Genomic DNA, 24,512 nt, shown 5'->3' with positions numbered 1-24,512 from the left:
CTTCCTAATACTTCCCTCACGTGAATTTATAGGGTAAGATAGGAACGATACCCTAACAGCTATCATTCCATGGGTTTCACGATCCTTCCCACAATTCTGCAAGGTAGTTCTATTTTTTCCCCATTTTGCCTATGTAGAAAGCGACGTTTGGGGATTTGACTCCAAAATCCACACTTCTAATCATTCAGCTAACCTGCCTAGTTTTAAATAGTTGTTGATGGTTTTGTTTTGCTTAGATTTTGTATTTAAGATTATTGTAAAAAAAAAAATCAAATTTCAGGATGAAAAAATTGTGCATTGATTCCACAATTTGAACACAATACAGATGTCATCGCTGATCTTGATAGTAGTTCCAGGGGCCAGATGGGGACAGAAGCTACACTGGATTGTGTTGTTGACAGGATGAGAAGTGAGAAGGGAAGAGTGTTGACAACTCCTTCCTGAGATTTTGACTGTGAAGGGTAGGAGTTTGAAGAGACCCAGAGGAGCGAAATGTGAAATGTCTTGTCTAAGGTCGCACAGCTCACAAGTGATAAGGTTGAGACTGGAACCCTATTGTGCCTGTGACTACACCACACCTCATGAATCCTGCTTAGCCAGCCGGCTCTGGGAAGTCAGATGGGATGCAGAGAATGAAAGCATTGTGCTAACAGCAGCCCACATTATGTGTGTTGTGAAGGGAGGAGGTCTTGATGGGGTCAGGTGGGTTAATCAAGCAGAAGGCTCAGGAAACAGAGAGCATGCCTCTAACAGTGAAAGATGCAAGAGATTTGGAAGCAGTAACCAAAAAGGCTCAGTCTTTGGGGGACGAGAGACCGGCTGTGACTGTTTCCACAGAGAAGGGCACAGGGTACCCGCACTGCCTGCTGCTTTCCCATGAGCACTGAGATCCCAGGACAAGATGCTGCAGGTGCCAGGCAAGCATACCTGCAGTAGTGCCCTGGGCTCAGAACCCCAGCTTTTCAAACACTCCTCTGGCCCCAGCTCCTGAGCAAGAAATCACATCAGCTGGATCACAAGTGACACGAAAAAACACTCCAATCTGGTTTATTTCAAAAGGGCAGAGGTCAAGACAGGGAAATACTCAGAAACTGCTTATCTTTCCCTAGATACACCTGCCCTCTGAGACACTGGATATTTTTGCTCAAGAGAGAGCTGGCTCCAGGCCATCGCACTGAAATGATCTCTTTTATCTGGCTCTTTACACTTCCCGCTGTGTCTGTGGCTCTGGGCTGCTAGCTGCACTGGCCACAGCCCAAGGATGGCTGGGTCGGACAACACCTGGGCCACTCTAGTCGATGTAGTAGACCTTGGAGGCATCGTAATAGGCACAGGTCATGTAGTTCATGTTCCCAATAGGCCACCAGTGGTTGGGGTGGTAGGTGGCTGAGTAGGCATGGGGCTGGGGTTGGACACAACTGAAGAGTGCCAGGCTCCTGTCCATGGCCACAGTGGGCAGATAGAGCTGCAGCTTGTCCAGGAGGTGACCCGGCCAGAAGAAATTGGGGTGAGTTCGCAGTGAACCCCTGGACCTCTTCGCCTGCAGCTTCCTGGAAAATGAGAAGATAGGAAGTTTGTCGTGGCAGACCCGCCAAGGCTGGGGCTTCTGCTGAGCAGAGCTAAGCAACTGTGTGACCAGAGTGGAGGTGTGGCACTGTGCCAAGCACTTCGCTTCCATGTGGTAGGTCCTGTTATGCTGTCTGCCCTACCAAGGAGGACGTGAACACCTAGAGAGGATACGTTATTTCCCCCAAAGCCACACAGCGAGCAAGTGGTAGGATGCGGGCTTGACTCCCAATTTGCTGCCTTGAAACCCAAAATTCTTTTTTTTTTAATTAATTAATTAATTTTTGAGAGAGAGAGAGAGCGCACGAGTGAGTAGGGGGCAGGGAGGGAGAGAGAGAGAGTGCAGAGCCTGGAGTGGGGCTCGAGCTCACCTGAAGCAGGGCTCAAACTCACAAATGTTAGATGGTGACGTGAGCCAAAGTGGGATGCTTCACCAGCTGAGCCACCCAGGCGCCCCCAAAACCCAAATTCTTTTTTTTTTTTTAATTTTTTTTTCAACGTTTTTTATTTATTTTTGGGACAGAGAGAGACAGAGCATGAACGGGGGAGGGGCAGAGAGAGAGGGAGACACAGAATCGGAAACAGGCTCCAGGCTCTGAGCCATCAGCCCAGAGCCCGACGCGGGGCTCGAACTCACGGACCTCGAGATCGTGACCTGGCTGAAGTCGGACGCTTAACCGACTGCGCCACCCAGGCGCCCCGGAAAACCCAAATTCTTAAGTGTACACCGTCAGTTCTCTCGAGGCATTTTAATGTGATGTTCAGCGTATAGCCTCTGGAGCTAGCGTTGCTGGGTCCAAATCCCTGCTCCGCCCCTTGATAGATGTGTGACTTTGAGCAAGATAATTAACTTTTCTGTACCTCAGTTTCCCCTTCTGCAAAGTGGGCATGCTAAGAGTAACTTTATAGGGTTCCTGAGAGGATTTAAATGAGTTAAAACATGGGAACACACCCACAGTGGTGTCTGCCTGGCACTCTAAGTAGTTTCACTGCCTCTCAGTTCCCGGGCATTGAGCCCTAGATACTGTGCGCCGCCATGCAACATGCAGAGTCCCAGGCACCTCCTCCACCGTGAGGCTGGTCCTCCCTCCCCTGACCCGCTTACAGAGTTGGCTGATGCTACAGACCTGGTGAACTCCTCAAACTCCTTAAAGTGTATCTTCTTGATTTTCTTTGGTGTCTTCCTAGTAGAGAAGACAGAAAGGTATCTTGTCAGGATGGGGGGAATCCATGTTAATGGGGCCTCAGGTAGTAGGTCAGAGGACATGGGGGTGGACCTGTCTAGTGAGTCCAAACCAGAGCTCCAAAAGGAGCATTTCTTCTATCTGGGGTGGGCTTGGTCAGCCAGGCCTGGGCTTCCAACCTGGCTGGCTGTGTGGCTCTGGGCAGGTCACTTCCCTTTTCAGAGCCTCATGTTTTTTATTTCCCAGAGCAGAGCCTCCCAGGGTAGCTGAGAGATGCGCAATGATCTGCATTGTTTGGGGGCCCCTGACTCTCACTTTCCCTGCCAGAGCCAAAGCCAGCTTTTGGAACAAGGGTGGTGAAAACTGACTCTCCAAATCTTGGGCCTGGCAGACATCACTCATTAATCACAGACGGCACTCTTTCCCAGCAGGCCTGCATCTGGCCTGAGAATCTTTGACAGCACAGTCCAAGTAGCAAGATAAAACAAATGTCCATCCCTGCCCTTAGGGACCTCCCTAAGGGACCTGCCCTTAGGGTCCTTAGGGACCTATCCCTTATGGCTGTGGCCTACCTAAACAGGGACAAGAGTCCCTTTCTCAGGCTCCCACCCACTCCCTAGGTTCCCGGTGCAGAAATGGATGTCAGCCACCCAGGGGCTGGCAGTCACTAAGTAATCAGAAAGGGCTCTCCAGGCCACCAGCCTTCTGACTCGTGCTCAGCTCTGCCTCCCCAGGGTTGTGGACAGGCCCCTCTGTAGGCCCAGGCCCATGCCTTCAGTCGAGATTGTCCTGATGGGACAGGTAAAACAACAACTATCACTGCTTCCAAGGGCTGACTATCTGCCAAACACCATGCTAGGAAGTTTATATGCATTTCTCATCTGATCCTCATTGTGTGTGGGAGGGGCTGTTATGCTCATTTAACAGATGAAAAGCTGAGGCTCAGACAGTGAAGTATTCTTGTCTGTTTAACCTGCAGCCTGTGGGATTTCCACTTGGCTCTGCTGTATCTCATCCCAGCTGTTCTGGCCATACCACCGCAGTGGGCAGCTGGCAGTGATCTAGAATGTGGGCAGTTCCCGGTCCCCTCCCCCCTTGTGGTCAGCTGGCCCCTCCTCATCCCACATTAGCCCCGTCCCTCCTCAGGGATGCAGGGATGCTGCTTGCTCTCCAATATGCAGTCACCCACGGATGCTGGCTCACAACCTGCCCATGGGTCACTTCCTCCCAAAGAAGGAGGTTGGTCTGAGGGCCAGAGACAGGCCCCATTGCAGAGTTCCTTTCTCCTCCTAATGCAAGCCCACCTCTTGCCAGAAAAGGCAGGACAAAGAAGGGACGGCCACCTCTGTCCTCTGTAGGGCCCCTGACCAGCCAACCCATGATTTGAGAAGGGGCCTATTTCCCTAAGAAGGCCCTCTTTTTAAGCTTTTGTAGAGAGGCTGAGATCACGTAGGATGTGGTTGGGAGCGAGGCAAGGAGGCTAACGCCCTCAGACACTGGAAATTGGCCAGTCCCTGGGGACCAGCTGGGTTGGACATGCTGGGCACGCTTGGCCACAGGCATTAGCACAACATGTCACCTCAAGTATGCTGGTATGCAAATGGCAGGGGGGAGAGAGGGGGTCTGATACTCAGCTTGTCAGTCTTCTTAGCCACAACATCGCTGAAGCCCTGGAACTTGAGCAGAGCCAGATTTGGACTGAAGATCTTCATATCTGAGTAGTAGCCTCCCGGCTGCCGGATTGGGCGTACCTGGTCCTTCTGGAAAATGATCTTGTCCCCTGGGTACAGCAGGGCTGTAAGCAGCAAGAGAAACGTGGCCTCTCAGTCCAACACCCCTCCCTGCCCTCAGCCTTTGGGGCAGAGGGGAGGATTTTTTTTATATATAAGTCCACATTTTTGTTTGCAAATGATTTTTCTTAGATATACACTTTAAACTTTTTTATGCTTTTTTTTTGATTTTTTAAAAAGTTTATTTATTTTGAAAGAGAGAGAGAGAGAGAGAGAGAGAGAGAGAGATGGGGTAGGGGCAGAGAGAGAGAATCCCCAGCAGTCTCTGCACAGTCAGCATGGTCCGTGCACAGCCTGACGTGGGGCTCGAACTACAAAGCGCGAGATCATGACCTGAGCCAAAATCAAGAGTCAGATGCTTAACTGACTGAGTCACCCAGGTGCCCCATTAAGCTTTTTATGTCTAAATGATTGTAGATTCACAGCAAGTTGTGACGTGCAGAGGGTCCCTTAGACTCTTCCCCCAGCTTCCCCCAGGGGCGACAGGGCACATAACCCTAGTGCAGTGTTAGGAAGTGGGGTTGGTACAGCACTGGTGTCTGGACTAGAGCTGTGGGAGCTGGTTTGTAACCAGGTCAGCCCTGGCCCCAAAGCCTGGGTGCAGTTAGGATGGAGTGTGCGGCGCCCTACCCCACTCTGCACGGGGTCGTGCTGGTCACGAGGCCACAAGAAGGAGGGGAGGTTCACCCAAGGCTTCACCAGGTTAACTAGACCTAGTTGATGGAGGTTTTCTCCTTGCTTAGAATTAGTCCCATAGATATCCTCAGGAGACTGCTCTAAGAAGTCGGAGCATAAAAAACACTGGCCAGGGGCTCTGTCTTCCTGCAGCCACGGAGCAGTATTTGTCCTACGATGATAACGCATGACTAGCTCACGTTCTAGAAAAAGTAATGGAAGGTTACAGTCCAGGTTATTAATGCTGGTTATCTGGGGTGGGGGAGGAGGAGAGGGGAGGGCAGGGACTGTGCAGATAAGAGGGGAGAGGGAAGGGGAAGATGCAGCATCAACATTTCAAGAAAAATTCTTTTTAATGTTTATTTAATTTTGAGAGAGACCGAGACAGAGCGTGAGTGGGGGAGGGGCAGAGAGAGACAGAGAGAGAGAGAGAGAGGGAGACACAGAATCCGAAGCAGGCTCCAGGCTCTGAGCTTGTCAGCACAGAGCCCGACACAGGGATCGAACTCACAAACCGTGAGGTCATGACCTGAGCCAAAGTCAGACACTTAACCCACCAGCATGCCCCGCATCAACATTTTTAAAAGATATACAGGATTTTTTTTTTAGCTTGTTTATTTATTTTGAAAGAGAGAGAATGAGCTGGGGAGGGGCAGAGGGAGAAGTGGAAGGATCTGAAGCGGGCTGGATATGGGGCTCGAACTCATGAGCCGTGGGATGTTGACCTGAGCTGAAGTCGGACACTTAACTGACCCACCCAGGTACCAATATACAGAATTTTAAAAAACTACATTAACGATATATGTATATATATCTTTAAAAATAACTTACATAAATAATTTTGTGTAAATGGAAAAGAAAAAGAGATCTATGAAAGGACAATCCCTAAAATATTAATGGTGCCAACTCAAGCTGGGGGAATTTTTTTTTTAATATTTATTTTTGAGAGTGAGTGAGCAGGGGAGGGGCAAAGACAGAGAGAGAGAGAGAGAGAGAGAGAGAGAGAGAGAGAGAGAATCCAAAGTGGGCTCAGAGCTGTCAGCATGGAGCCAGACTCTTGAACTCAAGAACCATGAGATCATAGGGCACCTAAGTGGCTCAGTCGGTTGAGCATCTGACTTTGGCTCAGGTCATGATCTCATGGTTTGTGATTTCAGGTCCCACATCAGGCTTTCTGCTATCAGAGCAGAGCCCACCTCAGATCTTCTGTCCCCCTGTCCCTCTCTGCCCCTCCCCTGCTAGTGCTCTTTCTCTCTCTCAAAAATAAATAAACATTTTTAAAAAATGCTTTAAAAAAAAAAAAAAAAGAGAGAGAGAGAAAAGAACCATGAGGTCATAACCTGAGCTGAAGGCGACACTTAAGGGACTGAGCCACCCAGGTGCCCCCAGCTGGGGGGATCATTATTTTTATGTTTTCAAAAAAAATGTAAGTGAGCAAGTATTATCTGTGAAATCAGGGGGAGGAAAAATGATAAAGCTATGTGCACTGGGGAGAGGGGAAAGGCCTTGATGTTTTAGAACATGGCCCTTGAGCTTGAGGCCTGGATTCTGAGCCCACCAAGCTCTAGTCTAGAGCACAGACCCAGAAGTCCCGATGGTTGAGTTTCTTTACTCATAGCTGAGCTGGCCTCTGTCAAAGAGACAGCCAATAGATAGTGGCCAGGAGAGCGGTCAGAGACAGACTCGAGTTTTTTCCATCTAGAACCGTCAAGAAGTAAAGGGAAGCCCACCCACGGATGCTGCTTTGTGCCTGTGAGTGTGAAATCCCGCTGGCAGGTGAGGTTCCCTGACCCAGCACCTAGCAAAAGCTAGTGGTGGTGGGAATCAGTTAGTGGCTCAACACCCTGGTGGGGACAGAGGAGGCGCATCCAGAGGAAAGACTTAACCCACAGGGCAGTCCAGGGTGCTGGCAAGCCTGCCTGCATTTCAGAAGACAGCTAGCTGCATTTCCAGCACGAGCAGAGACGAGAGAATATAAACAATCAGGGAAGATGCGGCTCGCTGAGGAAGATGGAAGGAGGGATGATTTGGTGAAAAGTCAGTGTTGCGAGCCGCAAGAGATTTCCTGTCACTGCCCTCCCAGACCAGGTGGGCAGCAAGTGGCCATGTACATGAGAGGGTGCCGTGTGCACAGGAGACAATGATCACTTAGGGTGGTTTGCCTGTGTTCCCGGAGGCATTTGGCCGTACGCTGTTGTACAGACCTGTTATGGGCTGAATTGCGTCCCCCACCCCTCAAATCATATATTGAAGCCCTAACCCTCAGAACCTCAGCATTTGTATTTGGAGAGAGGGCCTTTCAAGAGGTAATTAAGCTAAAGTGAGGCTGTGCGGGTAGGCTCAAATCTGATCTGGCTGGTGTCCTTGTAAGAGGAAATTTGGACACAAGAGAGGCACAAGGGGGCATGAGTGCACGGAGGGAAAATCATGTGGAGAGGCAGCGAGAGGGTGGCCGTCCATCTGCCAGCCCAGGGGAGAGGCCTGAGGAGAAACTGGCCCTGCTGGCACCTTGATCTTGGATTTGTAGCCTCCAGAAGTGTGAGAAGATAAATTTCTGTTGTTTAAACCACCTGGTCTGTGGTATTTTATTGTGGCAGCCCAAGCAAATTAATACAAGACCCATGGCCCTATACATTCTGCCCTTCTTTCCCCTTGTCTTGGAAAAAAGACGTAAATAGTCAGTTGTGACGGTGAACTTGTTCTTAGGTAAGTCACCCCATTGTCTGTGTGCCCCTTTCTTTGAAAGCCACATTTCCCAGTTTGGCCATGGTTCCTTCCTGTGACGTTCCTGTGGGAAAACCTCTGTCCTTTTGTGTTTTGAAAGCACAAAGAGGAACTTGCCCATTAAAGTTATAAATTCACGAATTTAGGACATTAGCATTGCTGTGTGATCGTTGGGGTTATGGGGCCCTCTCCCGTCCCCATCTCTCAGAAATACACACTCTACCCAGAGATGGGGAGGGTTCAGATCTGCTTGGATATATGAAAACACAATTCTCCCTCAAACAAAGGGTGAGACCAGTGTGGAAGTCTCAGGGCTGAGTCCTGTGGTCTGAGCAGAGAGCCAAGGCATCAGAAGAACTTGTCCCCTGGTGCATTCCTACCTCTGTGTTGTGGAAGAACCAAGAAACAGGGCTGGCCTGGGGAAGTGGTTGCAGAAAAGCCTGCTACAGCAGAGCAGTTATCGCCCCTATCACATGTCCCTCTTTGAAATTGGGACTGTTCCTTTCTGCTCAACTTCAGGGCTCCCTCACCCAGAACGCCTGTCCTTGGAGCTTCCTGCTCTAGAATGCTCAGCAGGCTCAGTTGGGGAACCCAGACCCCTAGACCTGTGGAGCCTGTGAACCTCCAGGATTCTAGAATGTAGAATCAAATGTAACAGCAAAACAGGCAGGGCTGCCCCTGCTCCTTCAGTATCCCCACCACAGGCCACAGAGGCTTGGCTGGATGCACGTCTGCTGGGGAAGGACAAACCTCAGGCGGAGCCATGTTCACTTGGGTTCTGAGCCCTCTCGGCAACTTCCCAAGGGCCAGGCGCCAAAGCTCTTACCTTTCACGAGGATGTCCTCTGTCAGTGGGAGGCCGTAGGACTCACAGAGCTTGCAGCACTGCAGGTAGACCAGAAAGTTGTCCCTGCGGGACTTGTTGATGAGCTCCTTCATCTCCCCATGGATGGTGGATGGGAGGCAGTGCTCATCAAAGTGCTTATTCCCGCTGCGCACCAGGCGGCACCGCTCCGTGTACTGGATGGAAGGGATCTTGAGCTGCAAGGAGAAGAGGTTGGCACCCACTTCCCTCCACCTTCTTCCCGACCAGAAGGCAGATATGGAGCCTCATCGACCTCTCCCCCAGGAGGGGAGATGGCAAAGCATGCAGGGTGGGACCAAAGTTCAGGCTCTGAAGTCAGTGACTTGGGAGAAAAATCACACATGGTCAAGGTTACCCCTGAAGGGCACTTGAGTGGTTAAGCCACGCGGTTCTGTGTGCACAGCCCCGTATGTGGTTGTGCATACATCACTGTATAACATATACAGTAGGGAACAACGTAGATGCCCTACTGAAACAACACATCTGTGTTTGGCTGCACAAGAATTTAAATTGGGCGCAGATATCTGTGCCTTTGAGGTGGAAGGCACATGTCAAGGATGGCAGAACAAAGTGGAAGAGGCCTGGGGAATGTGGAGCCACTTTTGGCCTTCTCATTTATTTATTTACAAGGAAACAAAATCTGTTTTTTGGCCTCTAACACCAGAATCAGCAAAGTACAGCTCACAGGCCACATGTGGCCCAGCACCTGTGTTTATAAAGAAAACTTTTTTGGAACACAGAGGCACTCATTTGCTTAGATGTTGTCTGTGGCTGCTCTTTGCTGCAAAGGCAGAACCGAGTAGTTGCCACAGAAACGATAAAGCCCCAAAAGCCTAACACATTTGTTATCTGGCTCTTTATAGGGAAAGTTTGCTGACCTCTGCTCAAATATTTTGGGTTTTCTTATCATGCAGCTGAATCAGATGTTAGTTGGTATAGCACTTACAATGCCTAGTATATTATATAATAATAATAATAATAATAATAATAATAATAATAAGTATTTAGGGGTGCCTGGGTGGCTCAGTCAGTTAAGTGTCTGACTTTGGCTCAGGTCATGATCTCATGACCCATGGATTCAAGCCCCACATCAGGCTCTGTGCTGACAGCTCAGAGCCTGGAGCCTGCTTCAGATTCTGCATCTCCCTCTCTCTCTGCTCCTCCCCTGCTTGTACTCTCTCTCTCTCTCTCTCTCTCAAAAATAAACATTAAAAATTTTTTTAATGTATTTATATATAGTATAATATTAATATTATCTGCCTTCCTGAAGGCAGGGGCTGTTTTGTTCTCTATAACACCTAAAATAGCGTCTGGCACTTTGTGGTCTCTTGATAAATATTTTTGGGTGAATTAATTCCCACAATCAGTCCTGCCTTCACTGGTCATGTATGTCTGGAGTGGCCTCTCAGTGACAGGCCCTGTACCAGGCATTTGGATTCCAGCCACAATGAAGACACGGCCCTCAGCCCTGGTCTCAGGATGCAAGGTCACAGTCAAAGGATGGGAAGAGAGGAGCTCCATATACTTTTGGAAACATGATCTCATTACATCTTCAGAGAAACCTTGTGAGGTAGGTGTTGTTTTTATTATGAGATGAGGGAACATAGGGGTAAAAGAGGGCCTGCTCCCAGGAGTTCCCCAGCTAGAAGGTGCAGCGGACTTGAACCTGAGCCTGCCTAGAAGCCAAGCGCCACGCCCTTCCCATTGACCGGGGTACCTTATGCTTCCGCCTCCTCTCACGGTACCGCTTGCCAATGTCCTCCATCTCCTCCAGAGTCAGGGGCCGCGCCTCCATCTGGGTGTCAACCACGGGCACGGTCAGCAGGTCCATCTTGCACGGTTGTGGGGCTAAATTCACCTGCTTCTTGGACAGACGCGATGGGGAAACTCTGATCTTGGCAGGTCTATAATCTGAAAGGAAGGAGAGCCTGAGAGGGGGCTCAGCTAAGGAATCCATCAAGCGGTTAACTCATGTGATCAAGCAGGTGCCGGCCATCCCTCTGCTCACTTCCCACGTGGCTCATCAGGCCACCTGAGACGGACCTTGAAGGTATCCCTTCTCTCCGTCTGCACTATGGCCTGCCCAGTGCAAGGCCACCTCGTGCCTCACCTGCACCACTGCCCCAACCTTGCGGTTGGCATTCTCATACTCTAGCATCCTGTCTCCACCAAACACTAAATAGGACCTTTGAAAAATATAATCACTTCATTCCCCTGCCTAACACTCTCTACTGGCTTCCCTCAGCACTTACACAAAAGCCCAGAATCCTCCTCCTGGTCTGCAAGGCTCTGCAGACTCTCGTCTCAGCTCAGCCTCCACGTGATCCATCTCCTCCTGCTCACCCCTCCCCGACTCCCCAGAGCCATCCTAACTTTTTTCTTCCTTTTTTAACTTTTTTTTGACTACAGGTGTATTTCTTATTTATTTATTTATTTACTTATTTACTTATTTACTTAATTACCTACTAATTTTTGACAGAGAGATAGTGAGCAAGGAGCAGATAGAGAGAAACCCACAAGGTACAGAGAGAAAGAGAGAATGAGAGTGGGGAGCCCAAGCTCATCCGATGCGGGGGTTCCAACTCACCAACCAACTCACACCTGAGCCGAAGTCTGAGGCTTAAATGACTGAGCCACCCAAGCGCCCCTCACCCTAACTTCTTTCTGTCCCCTGAAAACTTGCCCAAGTCGGGGCCTTTGCCTCTGCAGATCCCTCTGTCTAGGGTGCCCTTCGCCAGAATGGGCTCCTCATCTGTCACTCGGGTGTCAGCTCCCATGGCTGCTTTGCAGAGAGGCCTTCTGTGACCACCACCCCCTCACTCTGTCCTATTGTCTTCAAGGCATTAATCCCTACTAGACATCATCTTGCTTAACCCTTTACCTGGAAGCTCATTGAAGGCAGAGGCCTTGGCTTCTTCACTCCTGTGTTCCCAGTTCCCAGTTTCTGGAAGTATGCCTGGCACGTAGGAGATGTTCAACAAAGAACCGAGTGCATGAAAGCATCCCGTTGCCCCTGCCCTGGTTCAGGCCTGCCCTGTTCTGGGCTGAAATGAAGTCATGGCTCAGTCACCTTCTAGTTTTGAGACTGCAGACTGGTGGCTTAGCCTCTCTGAGCTTTATAGCGTCCTCCTCTAGAGCGTGAATTGTAGCTTTGACCTCCAGGGACTTGAAGGATAAACTGAGCTACCTGCTGTGGGTAAGGCTACCCAGCCCGAGTGCCACTGCCTTCTCTCATGAGCCTGCCACCCAAGAGTCTCGTTGACTCTTGATGCTGCTGCCCCTTTAGGCAAAGCAAAAGATATCCAAGTCCATTTACCCTGGAATGTTCTCTAGAGAAAAGGGTGATGACACTGAGATGGCACCAGGCAAGCAAATACTTGCTCCTGGCTTCAAGTCTATTTATTGGGAAATAATAGGCCCCAAATACCTTTGCCTCAAATATGCATCACGGCACACTGTGGTCATTCAATAAACAGCTCACGGCCAACTACGTGGATAATGGTGAGCTTTGGTAATTGATAATGAAAAAGCAAAAAGGTCATGGATGGGAGAGCAGGCCTAACTTGAGGCAGCTCTGAACACGAGCTGGACATAAAAGTTGCCAGAGATTATGACTGTGGGTAGTGATGTGTGCAGGAGGTGACCGGGGTGGGGGGGGGTGCTCAGTTTCCCTGGGACTCTGAGAGAGGCAGAGACACTGCCTGGGGGTGACGGGGCCTCTGCCCAGTGGCTTGATGAGACTAGAGGTTGGAAATTTACGCGCTGCACTATGGGGTTATATTTGGGGATATGCTATATTGTTATTATATTTGGTTACATTTGGGGAGGGCTCTGGAATGGTGGATGGAAGTTTAAAGGAGGGCTTTAATTTTATCTGGAGTTGTTCAATTTTAATTTTTTTTTTTTTTTACACCACAATGCCACTAAGCTACAAAGAACCATGATGCGCCCTTGTGTTGTGTTGTAAATTCATAGCCAGCACTATGGCTAGTCCATTTCTAATTTGCCTCCATGCTATGTCTGGACAGATGTGGTTCCACAAGCACATGGCTTGGCAAATGGAACTTGAGCTGTTGCACAGCTCATACAACTGTTCATAGCAGCCCTGCTAATATCCCTGATCATAGAATATCAAAGTAGGCTTTCCAGTAAACTCTAAACATGTGCTAATTCCGGTTTCCGACTTTTAGTTAACTTTTTATCAATAAAATATAGATTAATAGCAAGAAGACTTTGGACCCACATACAAGATCTCCGTCTATTGGGTAAGCCTTGGTGGGTTGAAACCACCTTTTGAGAATCCTCCTTTAAGGACAAGGGCTGCATCTCATTCATCTTTGATGGACATGGTAGCTAGGCATTCAAGAGAATACCTTGCTCCTTAGTTGATCACTGGTCTTGGGGATTCCAGAGTCTTGGCCCACCCATGGTAACCCAAAGCTGGAGAACACACTCAGGAAGTAAACCAAGGCTGCCTCCACCATGCTTGCTCCCAGGATGGGGAAGCGGAGGCATGGGGGTGGGACTGGATACATACGCTCCCTTGCAGTTGCCAGGGTGCTTTTCTGATGAGCCAGACACCACTGCTTGTAGGTATTGACTAGGATATCTGTGGTGATGCTGTAGTCCTTTCCCAGAGAGCTGAGATAGATCACAACATCTTCCACCTCCTGGTTTTTCAGAGGGACTCCAACCTAAGGAGAGAAGAGAAGCCACCGAGGTGGGCAGGCTCCAATCCAAACATCCTACCTGTACGGTCAAAGCTTTACCAGCCTGGCCCTACTTCCCCTATCTAGTTTCATCCACAGCCACTCCCACCTTGGCAGGAGCTCAGAGCCTCTTCTGAGGCCCTGAACACACCCTGCACTTTCTCACCCCCTGCCTTTACTCAGGCGCTTCCTCCTTCTATCTGAAGAACTATCCCTCTTTCAAAACCTAGTCTAGATATGCCACTATCTTTGCAGAGTCTGCTACTCCTTCCTTCTGGGCTGCCACCCCACTCCATACCAATCTCAACGATAACTTTCCCACACTGGATTGGAAAAAGGATTTCATGCCTACCATCCTTGCCCACGAGAAACACATCAGCTTTCCTTAACTGAAGAAAAATAAGATCAGAAGTACAATACACATTACTCTTTCAGGGATGGTAAGCAACTTTATAGGAGTATAATGCTTGCCAGCAATACTGAATATTCAAGAAGGAAAGTGTTTAAGGAAATATAATTTTCTTCCTCAGCTTCTTTAGACTGTAGTCAGTGTTCACTGGGCTTTCCTTAAAGAGGGTCAGAACTCTCCTGGTTCTAGAGGACTTCATGTTTTCTCTTTTTGGTTATGATGATTAAAAACCCTATATATAGGGGCGCCTGGGTGGCTCAGTCGGTTAAGCGGCCGACTTCGGCTCAGGTCATGATCTCGCAGTCCGTGAGTTCGAGCCCCGCGTCGGGCTCTGTGCTGACAGCTCAGAGCCTGGCGCCTGTTTCAGATTCTATGCCTCCCTCTTCCTCTGACCCTCCCCTGTTCATGCTCTGTCTCTCTCTGTCTCAAAAATAAATAAATGTTAAAAAAAAATTAAAAAAAAACCCCTATATATATACGTATATACGTATACATGTACATATATATGTATATATATACACACCCTGTATACATAATATATATATTTAATGTTTTGAAACGTTGTTTAGGTAACTACATGTCGTGAAACAACAGTGTGAAAACTGGTGATGATTTAAAATCATAAAGACCTAGCAGGCAGCTTCCTAAAGTATTTCCAAGAGGTATCTTGTATTCAAAGCATATTAAGGCTTAATTTATCCAGACCAGAGGTCAGCAAACTTTTCCTATAAAGGGTCAGATAGTAAATATTTTAGGATCCATGAACAATATGATCTCTGTCACAACTGCTGAAATCTGTCATCATAGCATGAAAGCAGCCATGACAATACATATAAATGAGTGTAGCTGTGTTCCGATAAAAGTTTATTCACAAAAACAGAGGCAGGCTGGATCTGACTTCTGGGCCATAGTTAGCTGACCTCTGCTAGATCAACAGAACTTTCTGCCATGATGGAAATGTTCTATATCTGTGCAGGCTGATAGAGGAACTGCTCACCACATGTGAACACGAAGCACTCGAAATGTAGCTGGTGTGACCGAGGAAATGGATTTTTAAATTTTATTTATTTATAATTAATTAAAAATTTTTGGATAGTCAGTGAAAGTGTGGCCTGTGGACCAGTACCATAGACATCACTGGGAGCTTGTTACAATGCATCAACTTGGGCCCTGCACAGAGGTACTGAGTAGAAGCTGCATTTTAACAAGATCTCTATGGGATTATCTGCCAATGACAGTTGGAGAAGGTCTAGAGGGTTCTAGAGGCAAGACAGAAGGCCCAGCAATCTCTGTGCCCAGTTCTGGAGTCTGATGGGCAAGACAGTGATTCCCCAGGTACTGACTGGTTATGGGGTCGGCTCTGCAGACTTTCCACTCAGGGAGGGGTTTTCAAGATCAGACTCACGCAGGAGTGGTTTTAGGGGTCTGATGTGGCCACAAGTTATGTCACGTTTTCCGATCTGGCTTAACAAGTAACAAGGCTGATGGTTTGATCTACTTTTCAGTTGGTCCAGGACCTGGGTGGAGGCAGCAGTGGGGACAGGATGCATGCACGTCTTCCTCACTCAGGCCAGCCTGGAGGGAGCATGGGAGGCACTTACCGCCTTCAGAGCCACAATGAACTCCTTCCTAGAGATCTTCTGGTGCTCGCCCCCGTTCAATTTGCTAAATATCTCCAGGATCTTGATCTTGCGGCTGTGCAGGTAGGAGTACAAGGCTGATAAGGCAGAGGGCTTGGGCAACTGGAGCTGGGGCACCAGTCGGCGGGAGGGCCGGGGGCTCTTCTGTAAGAGGTAAGAGAGGGAGCAGAGGAGAGAATTCAGGGGAGACAGGCCACTGGAATGTGATTCCCAGAGTTAGACAGAACATGATTCCCAGAGAGAGAGAGAGAGAGAGAGAGAGAGGGGCTGAGCAGCTCTCAACAGACAGCAAGATGGAGTGCAAGGAGCACTGGATTCAGGGGTGCCGGGGTGGCTCAGGTTGTTGAGCATCCGACTTCGGCTCAGGTTGTGATCTCCGGTTCATGAGGTCAAGCCCCAGATCGAGCATCTCTGCTGTCAGACAGGTCCTCTGTCCCCCTTGTTCTCTGGGGGGTTGCATGCTCTCTCTCTCAAAAATAATTTTTTTTTTTTTTTTTTTTTTTTTTTAAGGAGCATTAGATTCAGGGCAAAGGCGTTTTGCCAGGGATACTTTGCATCTCTGGGCCTCCATTTTTCTATCAGAAACAACTGGGCTGGACATCATGAGAACTAACATTTCATTCTTACCCACATCTCTCCTGTCAAACACGTCAGGATTAAAATCACACCAGGCGATCAGTGCACCAAAACATATGCCCCTGCCTGGAACCAGATGGGGCTCTCTAATCCACCCATCTCCCAGCCTTTGCTCCTGCTCAGCCTCCTGCCCAAAACTTTTCCTTCTCTCTCTACCTGTCCGACTCCTACTCTTCCTTTACTTCCAGGTCATCGGGAATATTTCAGGATAATACTCCCTTACCTTGGTGCAGCACCTGACAGTTTACAAAGGGCCTTTCTGTTCCCTACTTTGTAGCTCCTCTGTGTTTAGGATCCAGCTCTATTAATGGCCAACTGTAGTCACCAATCTGATGTGTCTGCCTCCCCCATTAACATGTGAACATTTTGAAAGCAAGACAATGTCTTTTGAAGCTACATACCTCTACCTCCTATTCATCTGCTGGACAAGCCCCCCAGCCCTAGGCAGATAGGCAGTAATTGTTTGATGAATGAATAAATGATGCTGTAAAATAGGTATTAGATACTACTTTCTGTTTTTACAAACGAGGAAACAGGCTGAGAAAAGTGAAATGACTTGCCCAGGGTCACACAGCCTATAAGCAATAGAGCTAGGTTTCTAATCCAGGCCCAGTGTTTTGGTTGTTTTTTTTTTTAATGTTTTTTAAATTTATTTTTGAGAGACAGAGACAGACAGAGCACGAGTGGAGGAGGAGCAGAGAGAGAGGGAGACGGAGAATGTGAAGCAGGCTCCAGGCTCCAATCTGCCAGCACAGAGCCCGACGCAGGGCTTGCACCCACGGACCATGAGATCATGACCTGAGCCAAAGTTGGATGCTTAACCAACTAAGCCACCCAGGTGTGCCCCCCCCCCCCGCCAGGCTCAGTGTTTATTCATAGACACTGTACTGCTGTCTGGAAAGGGTGTGATAGGCCTAGGAAATTTCGGTTTGGACTCTGATTACACCAAGGACTGAGTCTGGCACCAGTGAGACTAAAGTAGTAGTAAAAATGGCAAACATAGGAGTGCCTGGGTGTTTCAGTCAGTTAAACATCCGACTTCAGCTCAGGTCATGATCTCACGGTCCGTGAGTTCGAGCCCCGCGTTGAGCTCTGTGCTGAGAGCTCAGAGCCTGGAGCCTGCTTCAGATTCTGTGTCTCCCTCTCTCTGTGCCTCGGGACTCTCTCTCTCTCTGTCTCTCTCTCTCTCTCTCTCTCAGAAATAAGTAAATATTAAAAAAAAAATTTTGTGATGGCAAACGTAATATTCAGTGCTCACTATATGGCTGTCACTGTCCTAGGCACCTACTCCATTTAGAAGTCACAGCAACCCTAGGAAGTCAGTACAATGGTTATCCTCATTGAATAGATTGGGAAACTGAGGACCGGATCATACAGCTAGGAAATAGCAGAGCTGGTTTAAACCCACGTTATCTGATCTCTTATCCCAACTTCACCTGAACTGGGAGAAATTTCAAGTGTTTCCATTACCAGAAAATGTCACAGAGAGGTAAGCACTGGGGGACAAGGGCTTTGGTACTGACTGCCACCGACTACCTCTATGGGGCTGGACAATTTATCGGCCTCGTTGAGCCTCTATTTCTGTATTTATAAAAGGGAGTCCTCCTTTTTCTTCCAGCCTCACAACTGTGACCCTCACGGTACCACCACGAGCACCTGCTTGGCACATATAGGCCCTCAACAAACACGTGTCAGTGAACAAATGAATGAGGAATGCATATTTTTAAAATGCCCCATAGATGGCATTCCAGGAGTTATCCCTCCTAGGGTGGTTTTAAGATATAGTCACAAATTCTTTAACTCCTCCCTTCTGGGACGGAGCCTGATTCCCCTCCCCTCGAGTGTGGACAGTACTTGGTGACTTGCTTCTTACAAATAGAATATGGTGAAAATGATAACGTGGTTCTCCTGAAACTCAGGTTGCCTGAGATGAGGTCATAAAAGGCATTGCAGCCTCCTCTTTGCTCTGTCTCTTGGACCATTCGCTCTGGGAGATGCTGGCTGCTATGTGATAAGGACACTCAAGCAACCCTATGGAGAGATCCCTGTGGCCAGGAACTGAGGCCCCCTGCCAGCAGCCACGTGAGCAAGCTAGCTTGGAAGCGGATCTTCCTGCCTCAGTCAAGCCTTGAGTTGTCTATGGCGCAAGCCAACAATTTGAGATGAGGGCCACCAGCTAATCTCTTCCCAGACGCCTGACTCTCCGAAACAGTGGGGGTAATCAACATTTGTTGCTTTAATGTTTGGGGGCATTCGTTATGCAGCAATAAATACCCCATACACCTCCTTTTGGGGGCTTCTCTTTGCTCCCTTTGGAAATGAGGTGAATGACCCCTATCCTGACTAATCTGAGGGAATGAAAGGACAGCATGCCCCTAACACCTTCAGCGTCTTCATAAGCAAATGGGGCTACTCACCTTGGTGGCTCTGATAGTAGTCAGGTGGTCTAACAACTGGTCCTCCTGCTCCTTCTGGATCATGTGCAAGACCTTGGCCTCTGAAGGTGTGAGGCTGGGCTTGTTCTGAAGCCACCTCTCTACGCTGCCAAATGACTCCAGGTCCTGGCGAAGCTTCAGCCTCCGGCTCAGCCAGGTCCTCACGTCATCTGGCTGGCCTTGGATGTCCCCAGCTCCCAGGGCTTGGAAGCTGGAGATCGGCTCTGGGGGAGTCTGGGTTTGGGCCATGAGATTAATGGGCATTGGAGCCTCTTTTTGAGGCAAGATGATGACCCGCCGGCGGCTCTGAGGCAGGTGGAAGTCCTCCTGCTTGAACTGCTTGAAGCAGTGGGTGATGACCAGTTCAGGATCGAAGGTGGGGCCCTTGCTGGCATTTTCGTCATCACTTGAGGTCTCAGACTGGCAGAGCCCTTGGGGAAAGAGGGCTAAGAGGTGAGCTTCTTTCAGGAAGAGGACTAACGGAGTCAGGAAGGAAAAATGCTACAGCACCAGGCTGGGTTCCCAGGCCTGGCGTTATCATTGCTTTGCTATAATGATGAAGATAATCACACCTAATATGATTGCGCATTCCTGATGGCAGGCATTATGCTAAGGTCTTTGTATGTTTTCTCTTGTTTAACCTTCTCAGATTTTACTCTTCCTCCACTCCACCCCACCCTCACCCCAAGGCTCCTTATCGACAATCAGAATTTATTTATTTATATATTTATTTATTTATTTAAAGTTTATTTATTTATTTCAAAAGCGAGAGAGGGAGTGGGGGGAGGGGCAGAGAGAGAGACCCAAGCAGGCTCCCCACTGTCAGCACAGAGCCTGACGCAGAACCGAGCCGAAATTAAGTGCCCGACACTTGACCGACTGAGCCACTCAGGTGCCCCCAGAATGATCTTTTAAAAAAATGGCATCCTGATCTGGTCTCATCATCCGAGCAGAGGCTTTGAAGCAGAGGCTTTGAATGCTTCAGCCATGTCCTGGCTCTGCTGCTTAGTGGCTGCATGTACTTGGGTAAGTCACTTAGGCTCTCCGTCTCAGTCTTTCATGTGTAAAACGGGGGTAAAGATGTTACCTACTTTACTGAGTGGTGGAGATGGTTAGAATCAGCCCATCTTAGAGCTGCTTTGTTCATGGTAAAGTGCACTGTTATTTTTTAATGGACTTGCTCCTCGCCTATTTTGAAACCCTCCTATCACTTTCCACGGCCCTCAACATAACATCCCTCCTCTGCCAACCTTTCCTACCTCATCCCTTGCCTATCCTTCTTTACAGGTCCCACACGCCTTGACCCTGAATGATCCCTGAATGGTCCAAGCACATCCCGCCTAAAGGTTTTGCATGTGTTGTTCTATCTGCCAGAATGCTCCCTCCCCCCTCCATCCCCTTAAAACTTATCACAGGGTTTTAAGTTGGGGGCTGCAAATGGTGACCCTCGTGGTGAATGAGGCTTGGGGTCCTGTTTCATTTGACGCATTGGTCAAAATTTTCCACCTTGAGTTACTTTAGGCTAGGGCATGCCCTCTCCAGCTTGCTGTAGTCCCAAATTATTCTCTATGGTCTTTTTTTTTTTTTTAATTTTTATTTTTGAGAGAGAGAAAGAGAGCAAGGAGGGGCAGAGAGGGAGAGGGAGACAGAGAATCTGAAGCAGGCTCCAAGCTCTGAGCTGTCAGCACAGAGCCCAAAGAGGGGCTTGAACTCACGAACCAGGAGACCATGACCTGAGCTGAAGTTGGACACTCAATCAGCTGAGCCACCCATGTGCCCCCATTCTGCATTGTCTTACATGCAGCTCAGTTCATTTATTAAGTGCCTGCTTTAGGCAGACATTTGTGTTTGAAATCTCTGGTATAATTACTTGGTTGGTGTTTATTTTTTCAATAGATTATGGACCTGGACCTCCTCTCTCTGGTTGCCTGCTGGAGCCCCAGCACCTCCACGTGCCAACATACAGTGGGAGCTCAGTAATTATTTGGCGAATGAGTGTTTGTCAAGTGGACAGACTATTTGACATCATAGAGATCAGCTCTGTGATTATACCACTTTACAGAGAAGGGCACTAAGGCCCAGAGAGGCCCAAGGTTGCACGGTGGTTTAGTAGCAGAGCTGGGATACGAATTCTGGTTTGCCTGGCCCCAGAGCTTTGTTCTTAGCCATTAATTGATAAGACCACAGGCTGCCACCTAATCCCACTGAGTCTCAGTTCTTTTATTTCTAAAATGATAAACTCTGTTCTAAGTACCTCCTGAAGCTGTTATGAAGATCAAATGAATAACAGATATGTGAGTGTTCTAAAATTCAGAAGGGATATAGCATTATTATTAAAAGTATTGTCACCATCATTCCCCTTCTAAAACCCACACCCCCTCTGCTTTAAAACCCTTTTGTTGCCTCCGAAATAAAATTCAGTCTCCTTAACCTGGCCTCACCTGACACACCCACCTCTGCCAGCCTAATGGGCTCCTTCTCTTATTCTTTCTGACCTCACCCTGTATTTGTACCCAAACTGAGCTGACTATGGTTCCTTGGTCACCTCATCCTGCCCCCGTGCTGTTTCCTCTCTCTGGAATGCTCTTGGAGACTTAGGTCAGGCATCACCATCCCCTGAAGCCCTCCCACCCCCTCCCTCATATCCCCTCTGGTTTCCCATAGCCCCCGTGCTCAACCCCATCATAGCATTTACCATGTTTTTTCTGGATGAAGATGCTTTCTGGGTCTTTCTTTCCCAATAGCCTGTGAGTTTTCCAATGGCAAGGACTGTGTCTTAGTTCCCATGTATCCCTGGTGCCCAGCCTGGCACAAAGTGACCATTCAGTCCATTTGTTAAGCCTCCTTACAATGCCTGTGTTTTTCCTTCATGGTCAGAAAATAATGTGCCAGGAAATAATACATCAAAGTGGACGGAAGTGAGCACTTCTCAACAAGCCATGTGTCATTTCTTTGAGAACAAGATGCTGGGTACAACTGAGAATGTAGCCATTTATCCAACCAGCATTTACTGAGAATCATCCAGTAGATCCAAACGAGGCTGGAAACCCAACCGCAGAGCCCTGGCATGGAACAAGGTGGGGCAACCAGAGTGGTATGCCCTCAGTCGGGGGAGAAGTGCTGATGGAGAGAGTCGGGTGGTCATCATGAAGGAAGAGGCATTGACATGTGCCTTCAAGAATGAGTCAGAGTGGAGGGGTCAGCGTGGGGAAAGGTCAGGGGTGGAGTCTGAGGATTTGGGGGTTACTAAATAGTTCCACAAGTTGAAAGTACATTGTGCATGAAGGAGGAGACTAATGGGAAATAAAGCTGGAGTCATCTTGAATGCCAGGTTAAGGGGTTTAAACTTTACCCTGTTGACCTGGGAACACACTCAAAACATGCTCCTCCCTGGCCTTGCCACTGTCACTTCCGCCCACCCTTGACCCCAAATCCATGATCTTCCCTTAGCTAGAAGGGTCACTCCCCGCCAAGCCCTTCAATGGCTTCATTGCAATGGCTTCTCAGTGCCCTTAGAATAAACAAGCCCCTCCTACAATGGCCCCCACCACTGCCCTCACTGGCACCCTGCTCCCCGCTCCTCCCTGATCTCTCCCTGCCCCCTCCCTCTGCTCACTTCACTCCAGCTGCATGAGCCTGCTTTCTCTTTGTCCAACCCTCCTAGCTCTGTCCTGACTTGGTTTTGGAATTTGCCATGCCCTATGAAGGGCATGGGATTCCCCAAGATTGCTGTTGGCTGAGTCCTTTTCACCATATGGTTCTCAGCCCAAGTGTCACTCCCCTCAAAGTCACCCTGACTCCCCTATTGAAGGTCGCATGCCCACTATACCACGGAGCTTCCATTATAGTGATCTTTGGGGTTCTGTATCCATTTACAGAAAAGTGAGGTGGGTAGAGACTGTGTGAAAATGTTCCCAAGGGATTGTGAGGACAGCTTCCAGAGGCCAACTAGCTCCATTGCCTTCCCAGGTCAGGGATCTCTTCCTGAAATGCCCCTGGCAGATTTTGTCTCTGCTTGGATATGCCTCTGGTTGACAGGGCGTTCTTTCCTCACATTGTGGATGCCTGATTCTGATTCTTAGAAAAGACTTCCTTATATTAACCCAGATTTTGTTTCCCTGGAAGTTCTACCCTTTAGTCCTAGTCTTCCCCACCGATGCTCCAGAAAACGCATTCCTTCCCTCTTTCCTGGGACAGCTCGCCAAGTATCTGGAGACAATTCAACTCTCTTGAAATACTGTTTATTTTGGCTCTGATTCAAATCTCTCCCTCAATTCCATCCTACCTCTCTGGCCACTTGCTACTTGGGCCCTCTTTTCCTGCCCATCCCTTAAAATTGGTGCCTTCTAGGTTCATACCTGGGCTTTCTCCTTCTCCTTCCTTCTCCCTTTTCTTCTTCTTCTTCTTCTCCTCCTCTTTTTTCCAAACAATCTCCTCTACTTTCATGTTTCTGTGGTCTTCTATATGCTGAGGACACCCATACCAATATTTATGACTTGAAATTAGCTCCAACTTTCTACATACAGTTACTCCTAAAGTATTTCCACTTGGATGGCCTACAAGGATCTCAGTCTCAACCAACCAAGACTGCACTGGCCTCCATGTCCTGTTCTCACTCAACCTGTTCCTCCTGGTAGGTTCCCAATCCCTGTGAAAGGCACCTCCATCTCTAGGTCACCCTAGTTACCAACCTGAGCATCATCTTTGATTGTCCTTTTCTTGTTCCCTGTTCAGTCAGCCCTCAAATCCCCCTAGTCCCCTCTAGCCTGGCCACTCTCCCTCACCTCTCAGTACCTTTGGTGTGCACATTTCAGGCAGCCCAAGAGCTCATGATTCTGGCTTCAGCCTTCAAGTCTGCCAATTCATTCTGCATTTGCTGATAATCCCAATCCCAATACTGCCATTTCCAGTAGCTTCTCCATCTCCTACCTCCCAAGATCTTTCATGATCTTGTCCCTTCTGACCTCTCTCACCTCTCATCCCCGGCAATGCTCAAACTACTAGCAGTTTCCTGAAGATACCGTATCTCTGAGCTTCTCTGCATGTGCTTCCATTGGCCTGGAATGCCTTTCCTCCCCTTTTTGGCATGGAGAACTCTTTATATCCTTAATTTAAGCCGAAGTGTAAAGAGCTCTTCCAGAACCTTAGAATTGTTCTTACCTGTCCACTACACTCAGCAGACCTCTTATTTCTGGGTGTCACCCCCAGACCTGGCATCCACCCATTCTTCTGTAATTATGCGTTTATCTGCCTATCCTTCACCTCTGAAGTTGCAGGGTTTTCCCACAGCAGGCTATCACCAAACACTGCTGGTTTTCTCCATGCTTCTTCTCCAGTACCCAGCACATTAATATCCGGCGGAGAAATGGGGCGCGGCGGGCGAGACAGAGGGCCGTGGATGCCTTTCCCAGGCACACGGGTTGGACCCCTGATTTCAGACCACGGCAACTTGGCCCACTCTTCCAGCCTGGGAATGGAAATCTGAGAAATGTGCACGACCCGCCCCCGACCCCCTGGCAACCCCTCACCCAGAGAGAGTACGGCACAATGAGATATTCGCCTCCCGTGCTTGCCCTCACCCCACTTGCACGCGTCTGCACGGGGCTGAAGGCTTCCTGGAGGCGGCGCTGCTTCCCGGGAACTTACCGAGCAGCGACAGGTACAGAGCCTCAGACGTTTCGTACGAATCTTCCATGGTCGCAGCGTCGGGAGCGGGTGTTGAAGAGCGTGTGTGTGTCTGTGTTGGTTTTTGCTGGCGTGTCAGGGTACCAAAAAACAGTAATCCCAAACTTTGCAAGAAACACTCAATGCGCCCCGAGTTTAGAAGCAACTGTTGCCAGGACTACAGACGCCCTGCGCTGATTGGTTGAGCATTGCCAC

The 24,512-nt window shown here is 48.8% G+C and overlaps 1 protein-coding gene across 2 annotated transcripts; it reads right to left on the bottom strand.

Annotated features, from left to right (window-relative positions):
* Positions 1 to 1,020: 1,020 nt before the first annotated feature.
* On the bottom strand, positions 1,021 to 24,512 carry EFCAB12 (EF-hand calcium binding domain 12). Of its 2 annotated transcripts, XM_040491917.1 has the most exons (10): positions 23,895 to 24,219; positions 22,991 to 23,099; positions 18,615 to 19,063; positions 15,523 to 15,705; positions 13,341 to 13,497; positions 10,521 to 10,714; positions 8,766 to 8,979; positions 4,386 to 4,545; positions 2,694 to 2,750; positions 1,021 to 1,550 (listed from the first exon to the last, which is right to left on the bottom strand). In XM_040491917.1, exons 2-10 carry the CDS (start codon positions 23,076 to 23,078, stop codon positions 1,292 to 1,294), a joined length of 1,761 nt encoding a protein of 586 aa, XP_040347851.1. In that variant the 5' UTR covers positions 23,079 to 23,099; positions 23,895 to 24,219; the 3' UTR covers positions 1,021 to 1,291. The 2 variants fall into 2 exon arrangements, with proteins under 2 accessions (XP_040347851.1, XP_040347852.1); XM_040491918.1 differs by lacking the exons at positions 22,991 to 23,099; positions 23,895 to 24,219 and adding an exon at positions 24,279 to 24,512.

The sequence above is a fragment of the Herpailurus yagouaroundi genome, unplaced genomic scaffold (genome assembly GCF_014898765.1).
Source record: "Herpailurus yagouaroundi ecotype Mexico unplaced genomic scaffold, PumYag 183, whole genome shotgun sequence".
Lineage (NCBI taxonomy): Eukaryota > Metazoa > Chordata > Mammalia > Carnivora > Felidae > Herpailurus > Herpailurus yagouaroundi.
Note: the sequence above shows the minus strand (reverse complement) of the source record. Positions and strands in the feature narration are given on the sequence as shown.